This window comes from Manis pentadactyla, chromosome 5 (genome assembly GCF_030020395.1).
Source record: "Manis pentadactyla isolate mManPen7 chromosome 5, mManPen7.hap1, whole genome shotgun sequence".
Classification (NCBI taxonomy): domain Eukaryota; kingdom Metazoa; phylum Chordata; class Mammalia; order Pholidota; family Manidae; genus Manis; species Manis pentadactyla.
The window spans coordinates 32,585,685-32,608,658 of NC_080023.1; the positions used below are offsets into that span (position 1 = coordinate 32,585,685).

The 22,974-nt window shown below is 34.8% G+C and overlaps 1 protein-coding gene across 2 annotated transcripts in view; it reads left to right on the forward strand.

Moving 5' to 3' along the window:
• Positions 1–22,974, forward strand: part of WDR19 (WD repeat domain 19) — a 99,874-nt gene that overhangs the window by 43,532 nt on the left and 33,368 nt on the right. For both annotated transcript variants that reach the window (XM_057502155.1, XM_057502156.1), the window contains exons 15-28: positions 1,696–1,845; positions 4,609–4,756; positions 4,883–5,087; positions 7,252–7,411; positions 7,602–7,712; positions 9,724–9,833; positions 13,027–13,084; positions 15,250–15,390; positions 15,471–15,553; positions 16,034–16,117; positions 17,337–17,483; positions 17,786–17,910; positions 20,268–20,380; positions 21,805–21,873. In XM_057502155.1, the coding sequence (XP_057358138.1) occupies positions 1,696–1,845; positions 4,609–4,756; positions 4,883–5,087; positions 7,252–7,411; positions 7,602–7,712; positions 9,724–9,833; positions 13,027–13,084; positions 15,250–15,390; positions 15,471–15,553; positions 16,034–16,117; positions 17,337–17,483; positions 17,786–17,910; positions 20,268–20,380; positions 21,805–21,873 (1,704 nt within the window). The remainder of the gene's footprint in view (positions 1–1,695; positions 1,846–4,608; positions 4,757–4,882; positions 5,088–7,251; positions 7,412–7,601; positions 7,713–9,723; positions 9,834–13,026; positions 13,085–15,249; positions 15,391–15,470; positions 15,554–16,033; positions 16,118–17,336; positions 17,484–17,785; positions 17,911–20,267; positions 20,381–21,804; positions 21,874–22,974) is intronic.

Below are 22,974 nucleotides of genomic sequence, written 5' to 3' on the forward strand. Positions count from 1 at the left end.
ATATGTTTTCATTTTTCTGTAATAAATGCCTAGGAGTAGATGTACAGATACAACTTCACATCCACTGTGATAGCTATAATCAAAGTCAGGTAATAACAAGTGTTGGTAAGGATGTAAAGGAATCAGAATTCTTCAACATTGGTGGTGGTAATGTAAAATGTTCAGCCACTTAGGTAAACAGTCTGGAAGTTCTTCAACAGGTTAAACATACAATTAACTTATGACCTAGGAATTCCACTTCTAAGTATCCCAAGAGAGATGAAAATATATATCCACACAAAAACTTGTATACCACTATTCATAGCAACATTGTTTTTAATAGCCAAAAGGTGGAGACAACCCAGATTTTCATCAACTTATAAGTTGATAAACAACATATGGTCTGTCCATACAATGCAATATTATTTGTCAATAAAAAGGAATAAAATACTGATACTACAACATATACATCTTGAAACATTGTGTTAAATAAAAGAAGGCAGTCACAAAAGACTACATAATGTTTGATTCCATTTATATGAAATGTCCAAAATAGGCAAATTTATAAAGAAGGTGGTTATGGTTGCCTAGGACTGGGAGTGGGATGGGGAGTGACTACTAAATGGGGCTTCTTTTTGGAGGTGATAAAATGTTTTAAAATTGATGGTGATCAAGTGTCCTACAACTCTGTGAATATACCAATATCCATGGAGTTGTACATTTTAAGTGGGTGGATTATATGGTTTGTAAATTATAACTCAATGGGCTATTATTTAAAAATAAAGTGTGGGCATCTCACAAACAGGAAAAAGAATCAGGCATATCTGAATGAGTCTGTTTTGGGCTTGTTTATTCTGTTTGGATAATCTGTGTGTCTGTTCCTCTACAAGTACTACACAGCCTTGATTACTGTAGTTATTAAAGTCTTGAAATTGGGTAGACTAATTTTCTTCATACTTTTTTAAATTCAAAATTGTTTTAGCTATTCTAGCTCCTTTGTCATTCCAGGTAAATTTTATAATAATCCTGCCTGTATCTATAAACAATCTTATTGAGATTTTTATTGGAATTACATTGAAACTGTGTATCAGTTGGGGAGAATTAACATATTTTCTATGATGAGTCTTCCAATCCATAACACAGTATATCTTTCCATTTGCTTAGGTCTTCTTTGATTCTTTCATCAGTATTTTATAGTTTTCAGCATACAGTCCTGTGCATGTTTTATTGCATCTCTACCTAAGTATTTCATTTTTTGAGTGATGGCAAATTTCTAAATTTTGGTGTCTACAATTTATTGCTACTATATAGAAATGCAGCAATTGTACCATATATATTGTACTATGTGTATTTCTAATACATAAAAATATATTGATTTCTTTTTTATTTTAAACTTAATCTTTTAATTTATCTATTAATTAACAGGAAAAATATTTAAAATAATATGATTTGCAAGTTACTCACAAACAGTATTTCCTACAGGTAGAAAACCTGAAAATCAATTATGCTTTAAGATCACTAAGAATATTGGAAAAAATCAACTGTTGAGTCATGTGTACATTCTCATTTTACTTTCTTGGGTCTACTTTTTACACAGTATATTCTTAAGACTCTTCCTTCATCAAAAAAATTTTTTTCTCTTAAAATTAAGAAGTTTGAACACTGAAAGTCAGTATTTTCTTGACAAACTTATTTCTGTGACTGGATTTTTTTTAGACTGGTGTCATTCAGTATTTCTACATCGAAGACTGGCAATTTGTTAATGACTATCGACATTCTGTTGGTGTGAAAAAGATTTTTCCTGACCCAAATGGGACCAGATTAGTTTTCATTGATGAAAAAAGTGATGGATATGTGTACTGTCCAGTAAGTCTAAAATTTTTTAACTGCTTGTTTTTTAAAAAAGGCAATATATGGAGAAAAGTATTTAAAAAATATATCTCATGTATAAAATCATTTTAAACAGTTCAGGGGTTGTACTAATTTGTTAACATTTGTGTTATCATTTTGTGATCCATTTTCATAGCTATTTAAATCATGAAAACCTTTTCCATTATTCTGCAATTTTTCAAAATGTTGATCCCAGAGGGATTTTTAATGGAAAAGTAGTTATATTCTATACCATTTCAACCTTATTTCCTGCTCAATATTACAGTTTATCTTTATGTACATGACTTTTCTCTCCAGATATGCAGTAAGCATTAGAGGGCTGGGACTATACCCTGTCCTTTCTGACCACCTCAGTGAGTTCTCTTGCCTTAAAGATCCTGAACACAAAGAAAACATATTTCTGTACTAGATGATTAAAAACAGATGTACCCATTTTTAGAATCAATTATTTATATTTTTACACTTCCCTCTTTGAAAATAGATTCAGAAAAAGGAAATGTGTGTTTACATGATTGACTACACTTGGATGTTTCATTTATTTTTGATATCCAGTTAATGATTTAGTATGTTCTTGGTTGTAGTTCACATAGCCTACAGCTGCTCTTGGAACACATCCTTAATGACAGTTCCCTGGTATCTGTGCTTTACCTTAGTAGCCACTCAATAAAGACACTTTATTGTCTATATCCCCTCACTATACACTTTCCCAAATACTAAGACTTGCTTCCTCCCTAACCTTCCCTTCATTTTTCTTCTTTTCTTTTCCTTCTTTGACAAATATAACAGGTCCCCACAGGAATGCCTTGATTATTTATGCAAAATTCCTAATGTGCTAGTTCTTACTCAACCCATTCCTCTCCTAATCACAAAACAAAGGAGGGGAAATGACACAAATATAAAGAAAACCTTGAGGGAACTCAGCCGTGTACAGCTTTCCTTTCTGTAACAGGATACTAGTTAGAGCTGCCTTGCGTCCTCCGTGTGAGTTCACTGCGGGAAGAAACAGCTGCTTTGACAGGCTACAGAGAGAGTGGTCAGGCGCCTGACAGGACTTAAAGTGGGAACTGGGGTCTGACTGCTTGGGAAAGGGTGAAGAGGAAGACCACCCCGGACAAGCTGATGCATTCTCCTTTCTCCTCCACAGTTCGCCTTCCCCTGATGATTTCTGTTAAAGAGGCTGTATGACCCCCCTCAGGGGGCTGAGATGAGGTTTCAGTGAGTTGGTTTTTCCAAACACATTATCAGGCACACTATATACTTTACACTTCCCTAGATACTAAGACTTGCTTTCTCCCTAACCTTACCTTCATTTTTTTTTGGTCTTTTCTTTTCTTTTCCTTCTTTGACAAATATAACAGGTGTTAAAGCCCTGCTGTCTTTACCACCCTTCAGCTCAAGTTCCAGAATTATCTCATCTTGTTGCTGTTCATCCCTGCTTCCGTTTCTGACTCTAACCCACAGTCAGTTAGTATTAGGAAGAAAAACCCTGGTAAAACAAAATCCACATGGGAGAATGACTCTGAGAGCACAGGCCCACCATAACCCACCATATAGGTGGGTGTTTGCTTTTATCCAAATTCAGATGTCATTGGTATGTTAGCACATTAAGTGTCTGGGCAAGATATCCAGTGGGAGTGTTGTGCCCACAGGAGTAAATTCCTCTTTTAAATAATACCCAGTCTTTTATATGAGTAAAGCCAGCTTGGCAGGGAGGGGACAGGAGGGCTCGTAGTGCAGAGCCTTCCCCACAGCCTAGGACCTGTGAGGAGTTCACAGACATGTTGCCCTGGAGAGAGGCGGCAGAGTGTAGTAGTCAAGTGCATGGGTTTTAAAGACAGACAGACAAACCTGGATTAATAGTAATAATATTTTTGAGCTGAGTACTCATATATCAATGATCTCTTTTACTTTTTCATTTGTATCGAGCAGCCCTAGATACAAATACTCATATTATTGCCATTTTATAGGTGAAGAAACTAAGGCACAAACAAGGTAACTTGTCCAAGGTCCCACAGCCAGCAATGTTGTCAGTGGCATGAGCCCTGCGTGGCTTCCTACAGAGCTTTCTCTGAATTCACTCCCCATTCCCCATCTGTAGAGTACATTCTGTTATAGCGTCTACTTTGTCAATTGTTGTACAAAAATTAAATGGGATGATGTGTGTAAAGCTGTATTTCTCAGCCCCATGTCCAGGTTACATACAAGCCTACTGCCAGAGTTCACAAGAACATGTGTATTGATTTTTCACATTATTGTAACAGTCCATTTCATGTTTGTTGGAATGCGTAATAGAGAGCTTTTTTTGAAATAAAACATACCTGATGGAGTTTATTTAAATTGTAAATCATATCTAAATTAATTTGTTTCTTTTCTAGTTGGAGCATTTCTATACCCAGGATTATTGAAAATTTTTTAAACATAAATGTGTTCATAGTTTACATTCCTGTCATTTTGAGCAATTTTTTTTCTGAATCTGAAGCTTATGTCCAGACTTAAGCTTTTCCTGAAAACTCACCAAATTTTTTAAACTCTTAATTTGCCATTTAAGGCAGTGTTTTTCAAGTCAGAACTAGTATAGAAATAAGAAAAGAAACTCCTTCCTGTTACAGTTGGAATGTTGTTGGGTTGAATATGAGCTGGTAAGTTTTACCAACTAAGTTTGCAAATGCGCTCCTAGCAAGACAAGTGATAATAATTTAAGTAGAGACTTGGGGCAAATCTGTAAATCTTATTTTATAGGTTAATGATGCTACCTATGAGATTCCAGATTTTTCACCAACCATTAAAGGTGTTCTTTGGGAAAACTGGCCAATGGATAAAGGTGTATTTATTGCTTATGATGATGATAAGGTATACACTTACGTCTTTCACAAGGACACTATACAAGGTACTTAATCACTTTTTCACACATTTGTTGATAAGTGAATTTCTATTGTAGTGAAATTAAAACATTGCTTTCCGGTTTTTGGGCTGAGTATTAGCTCTCAGCATTAAGATGTCTGTTTTATAACAGGATCCAGGGTCATTTTGGCTGGAGGCACCAAAGTTCCCTTCTCTCATAAACCTTTGCTGTTATATAATGGAGAGTTGACCTGCCAGACACAGAGTGGAAAAATAAACAACATCTACCTGAGCACCCACAGCTTCCTCAGCAGTTTAAAAGATGTGAGGCCTAATGACCTGAGAGAAATGCTGACACAGGCTTTAATGCTAAAAAGGTAGGGCTTAAAGCGCTTCTTGTGGAGCCTCTCATTTGCTTTTGTGACTTTAAAGGTCAAATCCTATTAAAATAGGTGTAGATAATAGTATTTACCTGCTCACTCACAGGATTTCTGTGAGGCTCAGATAAGATAATAGATATGAGAATGTGTATAAAGGAAACACTAGTGTACTTTTGGTGCTTTATTCCAGGGAAAACCCTTCCGAACAAAAAGGTTTCTGATTACCTGAATAGTGTAGTTATTGTGAAATTCTAATAAGCCTAATTATTTCAACAATATCTTAATTTCATCATAATGCAGTTGGATTTTGCTTTGCTTAGGATTAGGGTCACTGTGGATTCCTTTGTGGTTCTGGTTCTTCTGACCTTTTCTTAAGTGTTCCTATTCCTTGCGGTCCCATGAACTATCCTCTCTTCTTACAAATTATTCTTTCTGAATCAGTCTCCTCTATTTACATGACTTCAATACCATCCGTAGGAGTCTGACTCCAAAATATGCATCTTCAACTTAAGCCTGTATTTACCACTGCCTACCAGTCATATGTATTTGGGAGTCCATGAGCTCTTCAAACTTTCCCAGTTTACAATAACTCGTCATCTTCCTAGACCCTTCTACTCCCCCATCCTAATCACATATGCATATGCCCCAACACACACCCCAGATCCTTTTCCTAACTCGGGCCCTTACACGGATTAGTGTAGAATATAACCACCTCCTGACCGCTCTCTCCACCAGGAGCCTCATGGCAATCTAATCTGTTTCCCCACACTTGAAAATGTGAGTCTGATCCTCTCATTCGCCTCCTGAAGATCTTTCAGTGACTTCCCTTTGCCTTTAGGAAGAAATCTCTACTCCTGGGGGAGTTCAGCATGACATCCTAGGCCCGTGATGTCTAATGCCAGCCTCCACTGTCCCTTCTCTCCATTCCTTCTCTGTGCCATTGACTGCTTGAATTTGATTCTTTGCCTTGGTGTATACTGCTTTCCCTTCCTGGAATGCCTTTGCACTCTCTGTATGTAGTAACTCCTCCTCCTTCACCATTCGGGGGAACCCTCAGCTGCCCCACAGAGCCTTCTCTGATGCCCCGAGCGTTGGCAGTCTGGGTTGGGACCTTTCCCACCGGTTGCCTCAGGGCCAGGATGCAACACAGGAGGTGGTTTAGTTACCAGGAGATGACTTGGCCTAGTCATTTAACGTCTCTAAATCTCCTTTTCCTCATCTATAAAATACTCCTACTTAGTGGATAGGGTTGTTAGGGTAATCCGATGATAGAATTAGAATTTATACAAAGCAATTGGCACAAAGATGCATATATTGTAAATACTCTGCTACTCCTTTCATACTGTGTTATACTCACCTGCTGACTTACCTGTCTCTTCCACTGTCCCCAGTTAGGACCGCCTAAAGGATGCTGACTGTGTTTGATCATTGTATCTTGGTTCCAAGCGCAGTTCCTGGCATATGATCAGTGCTCAGTAAATGTGTTGGATGGAAAAATGCATAAGTGATTATATAGATGGACAGATGTAATATATCCATTAACGTAGCAATTCCACAAAAAAGTTTAATTGGCATTTATGGTCATGTTTTAAACCAGAGGTTGGTGAACTTTTTCTGTTAAGGGACAGATGCTGTTTCAGGCTTTAAGGCCATAGGGTCTTCGTCATGACTGCTCAAGTCAGCTGTTGCAGTGGGGGAGCAGCTGAGACATCCCATAACGAGTGGGCTAGTGAGTAGCCTTGTTCCACCCAGACTTTAATTACAAAATCAGACAGCTCCCTGGAATTGGCTTGCAGGCCATAGTTGGCTGATGAGTACTAATTTTATTAGACTTAATAGTCTAATAAAGGTGAAAACAAAAATAATTTCACCAATGTGTGATGTAAACTAAAAAATATATAAATAGAATTAGTTGTTAAAGAGGGAGAGTGGTTTACACAAAGTAGATTCAGATTAATAAAAGCAATTCAAGAAAAAACATTCATCTTTACAAAAATGGAAGAAAAGTTTATGTAATTTTTCATAACTTGGAAATGATTACAGATTAATAAATGTTTTACAAAGTTTATCTAGGACATAACATTAAATTACATATAATCTGAAAATTGCCTTAAAGGGGCAGGTAGAGCTTCCTGATAAAGTTTATATACTCAAATCCTAGGTTTTCTGATGCTTGGGAAATGTGCAGGATTCTGAATGATCAGACTGCCTGGAATGAGTTGGCCAGAGCTTGCCTACATCACATGGAGGTGGAGTTTGCAATCCGCGTTTATCGGGCAATTGGAAATGTTGGCATAGTGATGTCCTTGGAACAAATAAAGGTAAACAGCATCTTATGAGAATTATCAGATTAGGATTTAAAGGACATTTATTCATACATTTTAAATTTCTCCAGTTAATCTTGCCTAACTCATAGTAAGTTAATTGATAGAACCACTTTCTACTAAGCAAAGTCTTAAAAAAAGATTAAACCATTATATTTCTCCTCATTAAAACTGCTTTTATTTGTAGGGAATAGAAGACTACAATCTGTTGGCAGGCCATCTTGCCATGTTTACCAATGATTTCAACCTGGCTCAGGACTTGTACCTTGCATCCAGCTGTCCTGTTGCTGCCCTGGAGGTATGGCCGCAAAGAAGGATGGGTCGTTATTTGCAAAGGAGAAGCCCCCTTTTATAGAATTAAAATTTCTTAGCACTGTACACCACATGCTTTCTGCCTCCTAGAATATAGGCATTCCAGCTTTTTTATAACCCCTGAGTACTCATTAACTTCAAAAATATTTTCATTCTGCATTCTGTGGAGCCATAAAAGGCATGGTATTGTAGCATTACCAAATAATTTAAAGTCTAAATGTGCCTAAAGAGAACAGATTCTGTAACTTACAAAAAGGCATACACATAAAAGCAGCCTCCCTTTACTGAGTGCTCATGTGTGCCAGGCACTTTTCTAAGCACTTGACATATTTTAACTCATTTAGCTCTCACAACAATTTTAGGAGACAATACTATTATTTTCTATTTTCCAAATGGAGAAACTGAAGTACACCTATCTTTTACTTGTATGAAATTCTCTTGTGTGTTAAGAGGTAGACTAAGGACTAGGGTACCATCACTAGATTCCCATGGGTAAGCATTGCAAGGGAAGACCTAGTTCAACAAGCAGAAGAAGGGAGAAGTGGCTATATAGAATAGTGATTAAAAACATGGACTTTAGCATCAGGCATGTGTGGGTTTAAATCCTAGTTCTGTGTAACCTTGGACAAGTTACGTAATTTTTCTCTGTCCTAGATACTATTTCTTTAAAGTAGGGATAACACTGTCTAGCCCATAGGGTTGCTGCAAAGATTTAAAAATGAGAATTGATCTTTTGGAACAGTGCCTAATCAATAGTAAAGACACAGAAGTGGTAGCTGTTATCATTATTAACAATATTCCTCCTCAAACCAGTATTTCCACAATTACTTAGAGAACCTGTTTTGAAAACTTATTTGCTATTAATTTCACGACTTCCCTCTTTCAAATTGTTCTACAACCAATTTTAATTTAAAATTTTTAAATGAACCAATGAACTTTGTTTTGAGGAAAAATTTAGATTTTACAATTTTATTTGAGATAACTGGAGACACCCTGACAAATATTCAGAACTTGGATTGGTGTACACTGAGGTTAAGTGTGGCTGCGGTGTGAGGGCAGGGACTTCATCTTAGCTCTTCTGCTTTTAGCTGTGGACATTTGTCATGTGCTGCTGGACTTGTAAAGGATTTGGAGAGGGGTGATTGCACCCTGTGGTTGCTTTAACCTCACTCTGAAGGCTGATGAATTGGCTAGTTAAAGAGGTCATAGGGACAGCCCCTGCTCTACCACATACTAACAATGTAATTTGTGTACAAAACTAGCCTCTCTTTGCCTCAGTATCTGGATCTCTAAAATGGGTGCAAGAAAAGTTCAGCCTAGTTATGAAAAGCAAATAAGCTGAATGCCTAGAATAGTACCTGGCAGGAAATGGCACTTGAAAATGTTAGGTATTACCAGTTCTTTACAAAGTGGAGTAAAGTGAGAAGTGAACTCTAAAGATTCTTTAATGATTAGTTTATATTTAGAATTGTGTGCCAGACATAGATAAAAACCACAGGAGCCAGGAAGAAAGGTACATTCACATTTTACATTTGTATTTGCTATTTATGTTGTGATATAGCTTCAGATTTTCTTGGAAAATAATACCAAATCCTATAATAAAATATTTCTCACCTTGTTTTTTTTATCTCCCCTCGAAGGAGAAAAATTAAGTTTAATTCAATTGATTATTGGATTAACTTTAATTCAATTAAATTTTCCCCTATGGAAAAAAATTAAACACTAATGAGTAATATTTTGTTATGTAGGATTGGTTTTTGGAGGGCCACAAACCATTATAATAGTTAAGATGTTTTTGCTCACCAAGAACCAATTTCTGCCCCCGTGGGACCATCTTTACTGAGAATGTATGCTATGGTAATATATTATCCTTACAAAGATTGTTTCATTTTTTAGACATAGGGTTTTTGTAATTACTTTTATTAAAACTAACATTATATGGTGACTATACAAAGTAATTTGCTCATTTGAAATAAAGGTCTCTTTCTTCCTAATAGATGAGAAGGGATTTACAGCACTGGGACAGTGCTCTGCAACTGGCAAAGCATTTAGCCCCAGACCAAATACCATTTATATCAAAAGAATATGCTATTCAGCTTGAATTCACGTAAGTCCTCATCTTTATATGTTTCAGTAAGTAGCTAATTACTGAATATCTATTAATAAGGCACTCCATTGATTTAATAATTCTTAAGGAGAAAAATATATATTAATTTTACATTAAAAATGTCATTTCTAACTAATGTTTTATCCATGAATTTATCCACTTTCATTTTAAGGATCAAAATGTAAGTTTGGGTTTAATTAAGCCTTTTCTACATTTAGAGTCTAAATATTGTTTGGAATCACATTTAGCTAACAACAGCTATGCACAGCATCAGAGTGACAATGCTTTTCATAACCTATGCTCATGATCTTGATTGATCTCTGAATGCTTTGAGGATTTGCAGTGTAATTTCAAAGTGTAATGAAAAATACCAGGTTTTCATCTGTGTCTTCTGTTTGGTTAAAATTGCAGTTTTTCTGGAAAAAAAATTAGTGTTGAAAGTCAAGCCAGAACGTTTTCACAGGTAGTGCTTGAGTAATAATCCTTCATGTTTTACAAATCTCTGCTACCTTTGCAAATTCCATAACCTATTCCAAGAGATTTAGAATTTTCTAGTGCTTTAATTACTAGTCTTAAATGTCAGTAGTCTTAATTGACAGACTTTACATTTCATTTCAATGTTGCATAAAAATGTAATTCTAGAGGCATTCAAGATCCAGTTTTAAGCTCAATTCAGCCATAGTTAGTGTTACCAATGCAAATATCTGCAGAGACAATAAATGAATGATGTATTTGCAAATTTAACTTCACATATGTATGTGTAATAACAACTACATCACAACTGGACACTTTCTCTTGACATTTATTATAAGAAACAATCCAATTTTTAAAAGTTAAATGTAGAAAAAGATTGGTCTTTGAACAAAGAAAATATGATTCTAACATTTTTAAAACATTTTTATATAGTTCCACTTTATTTTCATGTAGACTTTGGATTCATTGAGGTTATTGAGACACAAATTATAGTTATAGAAGTTATTCTACCAAAAAGTACTCTTTCATTTATAACCAGGATACCTTATTTTAATTTTTTAATTAAAAAATTTTTATTTTTAATTGAAGTACAGATGTTATACAATATTATATTAATTTCAGGTGTACAACATAGTAATTTAACAATTCTATACATTATGAAATACTCACCACAATAAATGTAGTTACCATCTGTCACCATACAAAGTTATTACATACAAAGTTGTTATTGCCAGTACTTTTCATTTCCATGACTTATTTATTTATTTTTTATTATAGTATCATTGATATACAATCTTATGTTGGTTTCAAAGATACAACACAGTGGTTCAACACTTACCCATATTATTAAATCTTTACCCCGACTTACTTATTTTATAATTGGAAGTTTGTACCTCTTAATCCCCTTATTTGAAATTTTATATTTTGCAAATAAAAGTTTTGGAGATTTTATTTCTTCTTAGTCAATCCTGATTTAAATTTGTTACATTTCTGCCCCTTACAAACTAAATCCACATATTAAAAAGGACAAATTGAAATCTTAGTGCATGCATTACACAAGGGACAAGGCTCCAGTGTCCTGGCCCTTCATCTCTGTCCTTAGGGTGACAGGGTCTTAGAGTACAAAATGTCTGTGTTGAAGAGAAAAGGATTATTACTTTGGGGATGACCCACCATATCCTGTCCAAGCACAACACCCTAGTGAACATGCAAAAGATTTGATTTTTCTCTTCTTTCAAGGTAACAGAAGCTTTTGTACCTTCAAACTCTCAGCCTTTATCTCATTATAGTCACATGTGCTGAGGCCAACTGAAAGCCTATGCTTTCTTGTCAGTATTTTTTAACCTTTCTGCTCAATACTTGACCATGAAGCCACCAACTCCCAAAACTTACCCTGTTATTTGTATGCTGACTCCTTACCCTGATCTAGACACACACCACAGCCCCCAATTGTTAGGAGAGTTTACTTGTGACAATGGTAACTAACTAGGTATTATCCCCTCATCATCAATATCCTAGTAGCCACCAGCTGCTGATTTTGACATCTGATGCCCTCAGCCTGTGCTGAATTCTAAGTCTGGTTCATTGCGTAATCAAGACCTTGATTAGGTCAAAGCAGAGCCAGTCCATCAACTGTGGGAGGGATTTAGTTCTCTAGTCTGTGATTAAATTAATGAGCTAGATCCATATGAGCTCCAAAATAAAATACTAAGGTGAATAAACTAAAATCGCGAAAATAAAGTGAGAGTTCCAAAATATTAATTTAGCATCTTCTATTGGGCTTCCTCAGGGAAAACTTCAGGCTTCTAAAGGAGGAACTGTTGTTCCTGTTGTCAGGAGACATCTCTAGCTTTGTTGAGTTAATTGGGTCCAAATATTATTAGAAGTTTCTGCTTAGGAACACTGCTCACCATGAAACCCTGGGTTGTCCAAAACAGAGTTCTCAATGAGCAGTACAGCTTCTCTTCCAAAAAATTCCTTGTGCACCAACAGATGAGTGAGGCTTAGAGAGGTTGAATAGCTTGCCTCAACTGATAAGGTGGAGCTCAAGTGGACCTCAATGCCATTTTCAGAGCTGATTAATTTATTATTTGGGACATGGTTTCTTAGAGGAAGATGATCTCCAAATGGGTCTTAGACAAATCACTGATCTATTCTGTCCCAAATAGTAAAAACAATTGGAGATAAGCAGCATGTCATCTGGATGTGCAGATCAATGTTAGCATCAGTAATGGGAACAGGGAGTATTATTATTTATATTATGTGTAACACTTCTTTTCAGAGTAAGAACCAGGGCCTGTAATACACTGTAATCCTCAGCGTGTTCCTCTATTTCTACCCAAATTCTCTTAGCACATAGTCTACTTATAAATATTGGGCCTTTGGAAGATACATTTGTTTTTAATGGTAACATGATTGTCATTTAGTGCCCCAAAGGAGATAATTAACCAAGTGTCCCATAAAATGTAACATAGCTCCCCCAAATACCTAGAATACTAGAAAGTAAGTACCTTGTAGTCTAGCATAATCCAGCTTAATAATTATTTTTAAAGTACTGGAATAATAATGGACTGCACTTGAAAAAATGCTTGCATATATAGATTTTACATGTAACATCTTTTGTGAGCTCAAGCAACTAGTGATGAAGATCTTTTAACTCTTGTGTATGTAAATCAGATACTTAAATATATATTAAAATTCACTCTAATTTTTCTTTCAGGGGTGATTATGTAAATGCTTTGGCTCATTATGAGAAAGGAATAACAGGTGATAATAAGGTAACATTGAATAAAAATAAGATAAGCATGATTACCTTTAGGTTTGTTGTCAGTTTCATTTAAAAAATCATCTTATTTGCATTGTATTTAATATCTAGTATGTGAGCCTTTTTTTCTGTTTTTTAACAACCTTGCAAGGATATAGTTAAATCATTTAAAAACACTTTATAAACTCTTTAAAAACTGAAGATAATAATATTTCTGTTAGTCTGAAAAAGACATGTTTTATAAGTTTATTAAATATAAGCTTATTAAGGTTGGGAATAAGTTTTTTATCCCTTTCACTTACAGGCTAACCATGATTGTCACAAGCAACTTTCTACTCCTTTACTCTTCCTTTTTTTTCCTTTTACTATTTTAAATCATTTCAGTAATCACTTTGACAGTGAATTCCCAGTCCAGAATTCACTTTTCATTCTGACATTTCATCTCTAATGTTGTATCTTTTATGATGAACCTGGAAAGTATGTACTTTATCGACTATTCCAGCCCATTGTCCATCCCAGGAATTTTAGCTCAAGAAACTAAATTTTCCTATACAGCAATAAAATTTGATGTATTTTTAAGTTAGGTGATGTCTTGTAAAGATTGAAAATCTTTTTATTTTCTGTTTTATATCTAGCATGTTTATTACAACAGTAATACAATTTCATTATAGTCAATTAAAAAATTCGTCCATGTTAACAGAAAAATGAGAATCCTGTGTTCTCTTCTCCATCCACACCCCTTAATGATAACCACTGTCAATGATTTTATGTATTTCTATCCAGAATCTCTTCTAAGCATACAAATATGTATGTAATATGGATTTTTACTAAACATGAAATCATCTCTCTTCAATTAGCAGTGATCAACTGAGAATCCATTCTGTGAAAAACATCATTTTCTTTCTTGTGGTCTTTTCAAGTCAATACATATGACTCTGTTCTAATCTTATAAGAGCTTTCATATTCCATTGTCTGGATGTACTATAGTTTTTTTCATCTACTTCCTTGTCAAATTACAGTTTTTATTTTTGTTATTTTAACTATCAAAATGCTGCCTGAATATTCTGTGTAGTATATGTATTTTTAGCTACCTAAGATAGTATTCCTGAAAGATATATTCTTACAGGTAGGATTTCTAGATCATAAAATGTAGGTTTGAAATTTTTTATATTGCTAAACTTCTCTCCAAAAGGAAATATAGTGATACATACAAACTGTCAGTCATATAAGAAAGTGTCCTTTTCTCCCACATTCTCAGCAACACTGAATGTTATCAATAATTTTATCTCTACCAATTTGATAAGCAAAATATATGTAAATTTCATTTTATATGTTTATTAGTGAAGTTGAGCATATTTTATTTCTGTATTGACCAATTATACTTTTTTATGAATTGTCTGATTACATCCTTTGCTCATTTATATCATGGGTTTTTGACATTTTCTTTGGCTATATCTCTTTTAGTTCATTCACTATCTGCATTATCAAATAGTAACAGCCACACGTGACTAAATTATTTAAAACTAAATAAAATTTAAAATTCACTTCCTCTGACACACTAAGCATATTCCAAGTATTCAGTAGCTACTTGTGGCTACTGGCTACCATGTTGGACAGGGCAGATACAGAACATTTCCTTCATCACAGAATGTTCCAGTAGGTATGCTGCTTTACATAACACATAAACTTATACTATGTTTTACTAGTACAGATTCATTATTTGAAAAGTTATTTAATTATTTTTAATGAATTTAACAATTTTAAGTAAAGTTTTTAATGTCTAATCATGCCTAGTAGAGAAATCTTCAATTTGATAAATTGTTTTTCTCTGAATTTTATTCCTAACATTTATGCTGTGTATCCAGTGTATTACTTCTTACATAAAATTTTATACCAAGAAGACATACAAAGATATGCAGGGCATTATGATAAGAAGTAGTAGAAATTGTTCTTAAGCATAAAAGGTCTAGACTTTTGAAGAACAAAATAAAACTTTGTAGCAGATGATTTATAAAAAAAAGATTCAGTGTTATTTCAAAATCTTGAGATTTGCCTGAAGGAATTAATGGAAGTTAACCATAACCTTTGTGTTCATTTTAGATATAAATTAATTGTTTGGCTGAAATACATCATTTTAAGATAGGGTCTGATTTTTAGGTATTTACTTTATAATTACAGGAACATGATGAAGTGTGTCTGGCTGGAGTGGCCCAGATGTCCATAAGAATGGGAGAAATACGCCGAGGCGTTAACCAGGCCCTGAAGCATCCCAGCAGGGCCCTTAAAAGAGACTGTGGAGCCATACTGGAGAATATGAAGGTATACTTTTCTATGCATAAATATCCATGAGGTCTTATACATAATAAATTCAGTATTTTAATATTCTCATATCATTTTAGCAATATTCAGAAGCAGCCCAACTGTATGAGAAGGGTCTCTACTATGACAAAGCAGCATCTGTTTACATTCGCTGTAAGAACTGGTAAGAATTTGCTGAAACCTGGTGTGGAAATGAATGGTTCCTGATGGTCTGTTCCCGCTTGTTTCCTTGCTGCTGCTCCTACCTGTACGTCCTGTTCTCCCTGTATGGGCCTGCCCTCCATTTCCTTTTCTCCTTTCTTATATGAGTTCATATTAATAGTTCTTTTTCCAAAGAATAGCACATTCTATTGGTTTGGTGTGGGGACCTCCCTGATCAAATTACTAGGGAAAAAAAGCCTTATTGCCTCCAAAGAATTAAAGAACTAACCTTCATTTTCCCATGGGCTGGAGGGGGTGTGGGGGGTTGGGCAGAGGAATATGTCAAAGAAAAAGCAGTGAAATCTGCTTTTACCTGTAAGAGCCAAGAGATTTTTAAAGATCAATAACTGTGTCTGAATACTCAAAACTAACATCTCATTGTAGGAAGCTACTTGTGGCATGAATAAGATGCCGACAGTATTCTCCCAAACCTGCATTCTAGGGCAAAAGTTGGTGAGCTTCTGCCTCATGTTTCTTCTCCAAAGATTCACTTGCAGTATGCCAAAGCTAAAGAAGCAGATGGAAGGTATGTACAGCTTCTCAAATGTACAAATTTAAAGTAAGTTGGATAAATTAATCATTGATATTTGCAACCCTCTAAGAAAGTCAAAGCAGAGGAAGAGAACATCTTTACCTGTCCCCTGGCCTGAAGTGCCAGACTATTAAATTTCCCCCGGCCTTATGTACCTCAGTGAATCCTTCATTTATTCAAGTATAGACTACTGTCTCTTTTTATTTGAGGGGTAAATACTAGAAGATGATATTTTGATATGATATGTCATGAAAATGAAGTTAAGTGATAGTCATTGTAAAGGAGGATAACTTGAGGATACAGAGGGAGAGAATAGTGCAGGCACATGAATTCCACACCTATGACTGCACTGTTTAAGCTGCCAAACACCATTAAAATATAGCAACAGATAATTAATATCCTAAATATACAAGGATTTCCTGCAACTTAATATGAGAAACTCAAGGCACTAGAAGGAAATGGACTAAAGACAAGTGTGAACTTTCTTTCATGTGAACATGAAAAAGTTCTGTCTCACTAATAGCAATTAAATAAAGCAACAGTATATCATTTTAACCTACCATATTGGGAAAGATTTATTTTTAACTAATAACCATACTGTCCAAATATACTTGTTATGGACGACTGATGGGAGTATAAATTTCTATAGCCTTTAGAAAGTCATTTGGCAACATTTATTAAGAGATTTTTAAAGGTTAATACACTCTACTTTTGGAAAAGTAACCTTAGGAAATAAACACTAAATGTCCGCTTGAAATAGAAGGACCTAGAGAACTAGTGGTGACTGAGGGGAAGTCTTGAGCTCCATCTAGAGGTTGACACTCAATGATTTTATATATCACCAATAAGGGGTATCCCTAATTGTGAAAAATTCTGTTTCCTATTTGCTAAAATAAGCCTATGTTACTATTACAGTCTTACCATTCAAAAAAAAAAAAAAAAGAAACAAAAAACAGTAAAATGTAAAAAGTTATACATATATGAGAAACACAATTCAGTATTGGTATTTTACTGTTAGTTTATCAAGCCCCTAAAAGGAACACATTTTAGTGAGATGGTTCCTGGTATTCTTTCTGATGAAGGACAAAGAAGTTCAAGAAAAATAAGCAACCACCATTAATCATAGATAAAAGTGTTCCAAATATTTATTGACATTTTTCCCTAAAATGTGGCAGTGTTAAGAAAGCTCGTCTGAACTAAGTATTTCCTACAGATACAAAGAAGCTGTTGTGGCTTATGAGACTGCAAAACAGTGGAACAGTGTCATCCGCATCTACCTGGATCACCTCAACAACCCTGAGAAGGCTGTCAGTATTGTCAGAGAGACCCAGTCTCTGGATGGAGCCAAAATGGTAGCCAGGTAATGGCTTATACATAATGCATTATTTTTGGACTTCCAGAAATACTTCCCCATATCAAATAAATACATTCAAATGGAATATTTATTTTTTATTAGGTCTAACTGTTAAAATCCAAAAAGCTGTTTGTTGTGGTCAGCATATATGTTTTTCAAGTATGAGCAGATAGTGTAGAACTGCAGTTTACCTAACTAATACATTTTTATCTGTAGATGGTTTCTCATGGTTGAGAAGGATTTTAATTTTGTAAATGACACGCTTATTTTTTTAAATGAGTCAAGCTAATTAAGGTGCTTTATTTTAGGTTTTTCCTACAGTTAGGTGACTATGGGTCTGCCATCCAGTTTCTTGTCATGTCCAAATGTAATAATGAAGCTTTCACACTGGCTCAGCAACACAACAAAATGGAAATCTATGCAGACATTATTGGTAAGTATCATTGTTTTCCTTAATTTCTCTTAAAGATTTTTATTACAGAGACACTTTGACTCTTATGACCTAATTATCAGGTTGGTGCACCCATAAACACAGGCAGTATACCATTTATGCCCAGACATGCACATATCTGTGTTACTTGTTAGATTTCAAGATTCCTGCTGTCACCTTAAAGGTAAGATCATTTTCAAATGTAAGATTTTTTTTTGAGTGACTTCCAAGAGAGATCAGAGTTCCCAAATCCTACTATTTATCAACCCGAGGTAAAGCAGGGTTCCAAAGTGAAGGTGATGGGAAAAACAGAATGATTTTTGAAAGAGTAAATGTTTTCATCAGTTTTTAAAATTGAGTTACAAATTAAGAATATATGATTACTTTGATGAAGTGATATATACAAGATGTGGTTTTTCAGAAGAAAGTCCAATAGAGATCTCATATTCTGAGAACATCTGCTTATAGGTTTTCTTCCCATGTTTGCAATTACTCTTAGGAATTACTGACATTTTTAATTTTTCATTTTATGGGTGACACATAATATTATTTTGCGTTGTTTTGCTTCATTTTGTTTTTATTGTGGTAAAATATATGTAACATAAATTTACCATTTTAACCATTTTTAAATGTATAGTTTAGCCACAGCAAGTTGTCCACATTGTTGTGCAACCATCACCAGCATACATTTCCAGAACTTTTTCATTTTCCTAAACTAAAACTCTGTACCCAATAAACAATAACTCCCCATTTCCCTCAGCCCCAACCCCTACTACCCTACTAACCACTGTTCTACTTTCTATCTCTATGATTTTGACTATTCAAAATACCTCATATATGTGAAATCATTAAACATTCCTCCTTTTATGTTATTTTGGTTTTTAAAATTCACAAAATGACCATAAAGGTTGACAATAGGGTTCATGAGAAAGTTTTTTTCAGTCTTCAAGGGAAGAAATAATTAGAAGCATCTTCTAATATCTTAGGAAGTTACTCAGATAATTGGAGAGAATAAAGAGCTAAAGAAAAAAGGAAGTACAGATAAAAGCAACATTAGAATTATTAATGTTTAACTTAACAGGTGACATTTTTTTCCTAAAATCACCATTGCACTAAAGCATGTTAAGTTTTTCTAATTTCAAAAGGATGTGGCTTATCCTAAATCACACACACACACACACACATACACTTTCCCACCCCCAAAACACCACACACACTTTTCTCTACCTTTCTTTACCCACCTCTCTCATAAACTACGTGTCTGCCTTGAGCAGGAGGCTCAGGGCTGTTATACTTACCCTACTAGGTCTTCAATTCCCATACGTAGATGTTAACAATGAATTGAAACTCCAGCAGCTCTAAGGTCCTTCTTCCTCTGTGCTTAATATATTTAAGCCTAAAACCAAAAGAAAAACAGTAAATATCTTTAAATAGCATTTATGGGCCACTTGAATGTCATTTTCCTTACTAGTCTGACAAATACATAAAGACTATTGTTTAAACCAGGCATTATAAGAAAAGGAAATGGATTATATTTGTATTGTGGTTCATTTTGCTTCTGATTATTCTGAAAGTAGGCAAATTATGGTTCAGGTTAGAGTCGTAGTTGTCCCTGTTGTTTTAGGAAATGAGATTAAGACTCTTAACAAACGATAAAAGTTCCTAAAGGTAATGTCAAATCGTAACCTAGGTTCCCACAAAGCTTCATAATCTTTTTTTTTTTTTTTCCTGGATGATTATTTTTTATTGAAGGGTAGTTGACACACAGTATCACATTAGTTTCAGGTGTACAACACAGTGATTCAACATTTATATACATGATAATTCTAGGTACCAGCTATCACCATACCAAGTTGTTACGATATTTTGACTATATTCCTTATGCTATACATTACATCCCTGTTACTTATTTATTTTACAATTGGAAGTGTGTTTATATATATATATTTTGTTTGTTTGTTGTTGTTGTTGTTTTTTGTTTTGTGAGGGCATCTCTCATATTTATTGATCAAATGGTTGTTAACAACAATAAAATTCTGTACAGGGGAGTCAATGCTCAATGCACAATCCTTAATCCACCCCAAGCCTAATTTTCGTCAGTCTCCCATCTTCTGAAAAGCTTCATAATTTCATCACTAATTTCCTTTTACAGTGAAAAGAAGATGAAACACAGTTGATATTTGGGGTAATTATGATGAATATGTTTTGTGATGAAAACAGACATGGATAACATTGATATTTGCTGTTAAAAGTTTTTAATCACCTATTTTTAGATCACCTGTTTTTAGGTCTTATTTGTAGGTCAGCAATAGAAGGTAAACAAGTTTTCAGATATTTTACTCAATGAACTTCTGTTTTAGGTTCTGAAGACACCACTAATGAAGACTATCAAAGCATTGCCTTATATTTTGAAGGAGAAAAAAGACATTTTCAGGCTGGAAAATTCTTCTTGCTGTGTGGCCAATATTCACGGGTTAGTATTTGCCAAGAAAACATATACTGGACTCCAGAAGAATGATTTTAGGAAGTATTTAAAAATATATTAATGCTCCCAGACACCCAGATTCGAAGTCTTGGAGTCACCTTTACAATCTCCCTGTCTCCCACCCCCGATCACATTCTCCCGACATACTGTCTCAGACATTTGTCTCTTCATTCCAACGACCATCAGCTGAATCCAAACCTGGGTCACCTCACTTCAGATTATTGTAGTTACCTATTTTCCCTACTTTTAGTTTCTCCCCCTATAACTCATCCTTCATTTTTGTTCATTTTTCACGTTGCCCAATGGTACTTCATTCCTAAAGAGCCCCTAAAGCAGGAGTTACAGTATTAAAGAAGGGACAAAAATAAGTGAAGGTGTGAGGTACATTGTTCATTCATTGTGTGACAGGACAGGAACAGCTGGATGACACTTGTATTGTCTGAAGGGAGCAGCTACTGCTTACCTCTAGAAAACTGTTGCTATTCATAAATTTGGGCCCAGTAGTGCCAAATCATATGAGACACAAAAGTCTGGGTCTCCCAGTTTTAAAATACAGGCCCAAGATATTAGTATAATACCTTGCTGGCCAAAGAAATATGGCTGTGTGGGAAGTCAGCCTTCAGACCACCAATTTGCTTCTGGCCTCTTGGATAAAGTCCAAACTCCTTAGAGAATTTCCACGATTTGATCAACCAGCTTGAACTTCCCAGTCTTGCCCAGCCATTTCCACAGGATAATCCTTCATTCCTCCTAGCCTCTCCCATTCTTGTTCTCCATCTAGATTCCCCTCTGTCCTACCACAGACCTGTTCATCTTCAAGTCCTTTTTTCCTTGTGATACTTTTGGGGTCACCCCCATGTTTAATCATCTTTTCTCTCAGAGCACATATAAAAATGACTGGCCCATTTGTCTTTTAAGCTTTTATAACTTTAAATTTCTTTGTAGATGTGGTGGTCTAGTGCTAAGGAACTAAATAATTAAGACTTAAAGTAATTTGTTCCTTATAGTGTCATCACATCACACAAATCAGCCCAATTAGATTGTACATAATACAAAAAGAAGAACCATATTATATCCTTTCTAGTATTCCCCATAGCATCTAGCATAATCTCATATACAAAGTAGCAGGTTGTCAGTAAATCTTTGTTGAATGAATAAGTAACTGAAAATGGACACATTTTTCATTTTCATTTCATCAGAAATCATAAACAGATTCTTAGAGGATTAACTGAATCCTTCCATGTTCTAAAACTAAACTCAGCCTTTTAAAAGTATGTATCTTAAGACCCAAACTGTGCAAGCCCCTGGTTGACATGAAAATGCTTTCACAGATTCCTTTGTGTGAAAGCTTTGTTTTTTCCAATGTGAAAGCAGTCTGAAAAATTTTAATTGCTATACAATTCTCCTTATAGGCTCTTAAACACTTCTTGAAATGTCCAGGCTCAGAAGATAATGCAGCAATAGAAATGGCAATTGAAACTGTAAGTAAACTCTGTAATAAAACTTTCAAAAACAGCAATATTTTTTAAAACTTTATGAAAAAATTTCCAAACATATACAAAAGTAGACCAGTGTAACACACTTACCTGCACCCATCATCTAACTTCAACAGCTATCAACACATGGCTCATCTTATTTTATTCATACCCCCACCCCCTTTCCCTGTATTATTTTAAAGCAAATCACAGACTTCATTTCATTTGTGGATATAAACTCTACCTTTAAAAGATAACCTTTGGGCTTGCTTTAGGTGTAACTTACATACACAGTAAGTGCACAAATCCTAAGTATACAACTCATTTTTTTCATGTATGTACATACATATATGTACACCTCTGTAACTTTAACCCAGATCAAGCAATAGAACATTTGTAGCTCCCCAGAAGGTTCACTCATGTTGCCTCCCAGTCAATATCCCCTACCAAGGGTTACCACAATTCTGACTTCCATCCTTAAAGATTGGTTTTATCTATTTATAAATGCAGTCATACATATGTACTCTTTTGTGTCCAGTTTCTTTCAATGAACATTAAGTCTGCAGTGCATCTATGTTATTGCATGTAACAGTAGTTCATTCCTGTTCATTGCTGAAGTATTCCACTACAGATCTATTCCACTATAGAACTATATATAACCACAATTTATATACCTGTTATTCTGTTAATGGACGTTTGGGTTGTCTCCAGTTTGGGCATATTATGAATTAAGTTGCCATAAAGCTCTTCATGTCTTTTGGTGGATATAAGTACTGAGTTTTATTGGGTATATATCCAGGAGGATAATTATTAGGTCATAGAGTATTATGTATTTTTAGCAATAGTAGGTACTACTAAATATTTTTTTTCAAAGTAGTTGTGCCAATTTACACTCTAACAACAATGTAAAAGAATTTGTTCCTCCCCATTTTTGCCAACACGTATCAGTCTGTTTCATTGTAACTATGCTAATAGATGTGTAGTGGTATCTCATTATGGCTTTAATTCATTTTTCTAAAGTCTAATGATGTTGAACCCCTTTTCATAATGATTATTAGCCATCTTAATACCCTCTTTAGTAAAGTACCTGTTCATGAATATTTATTC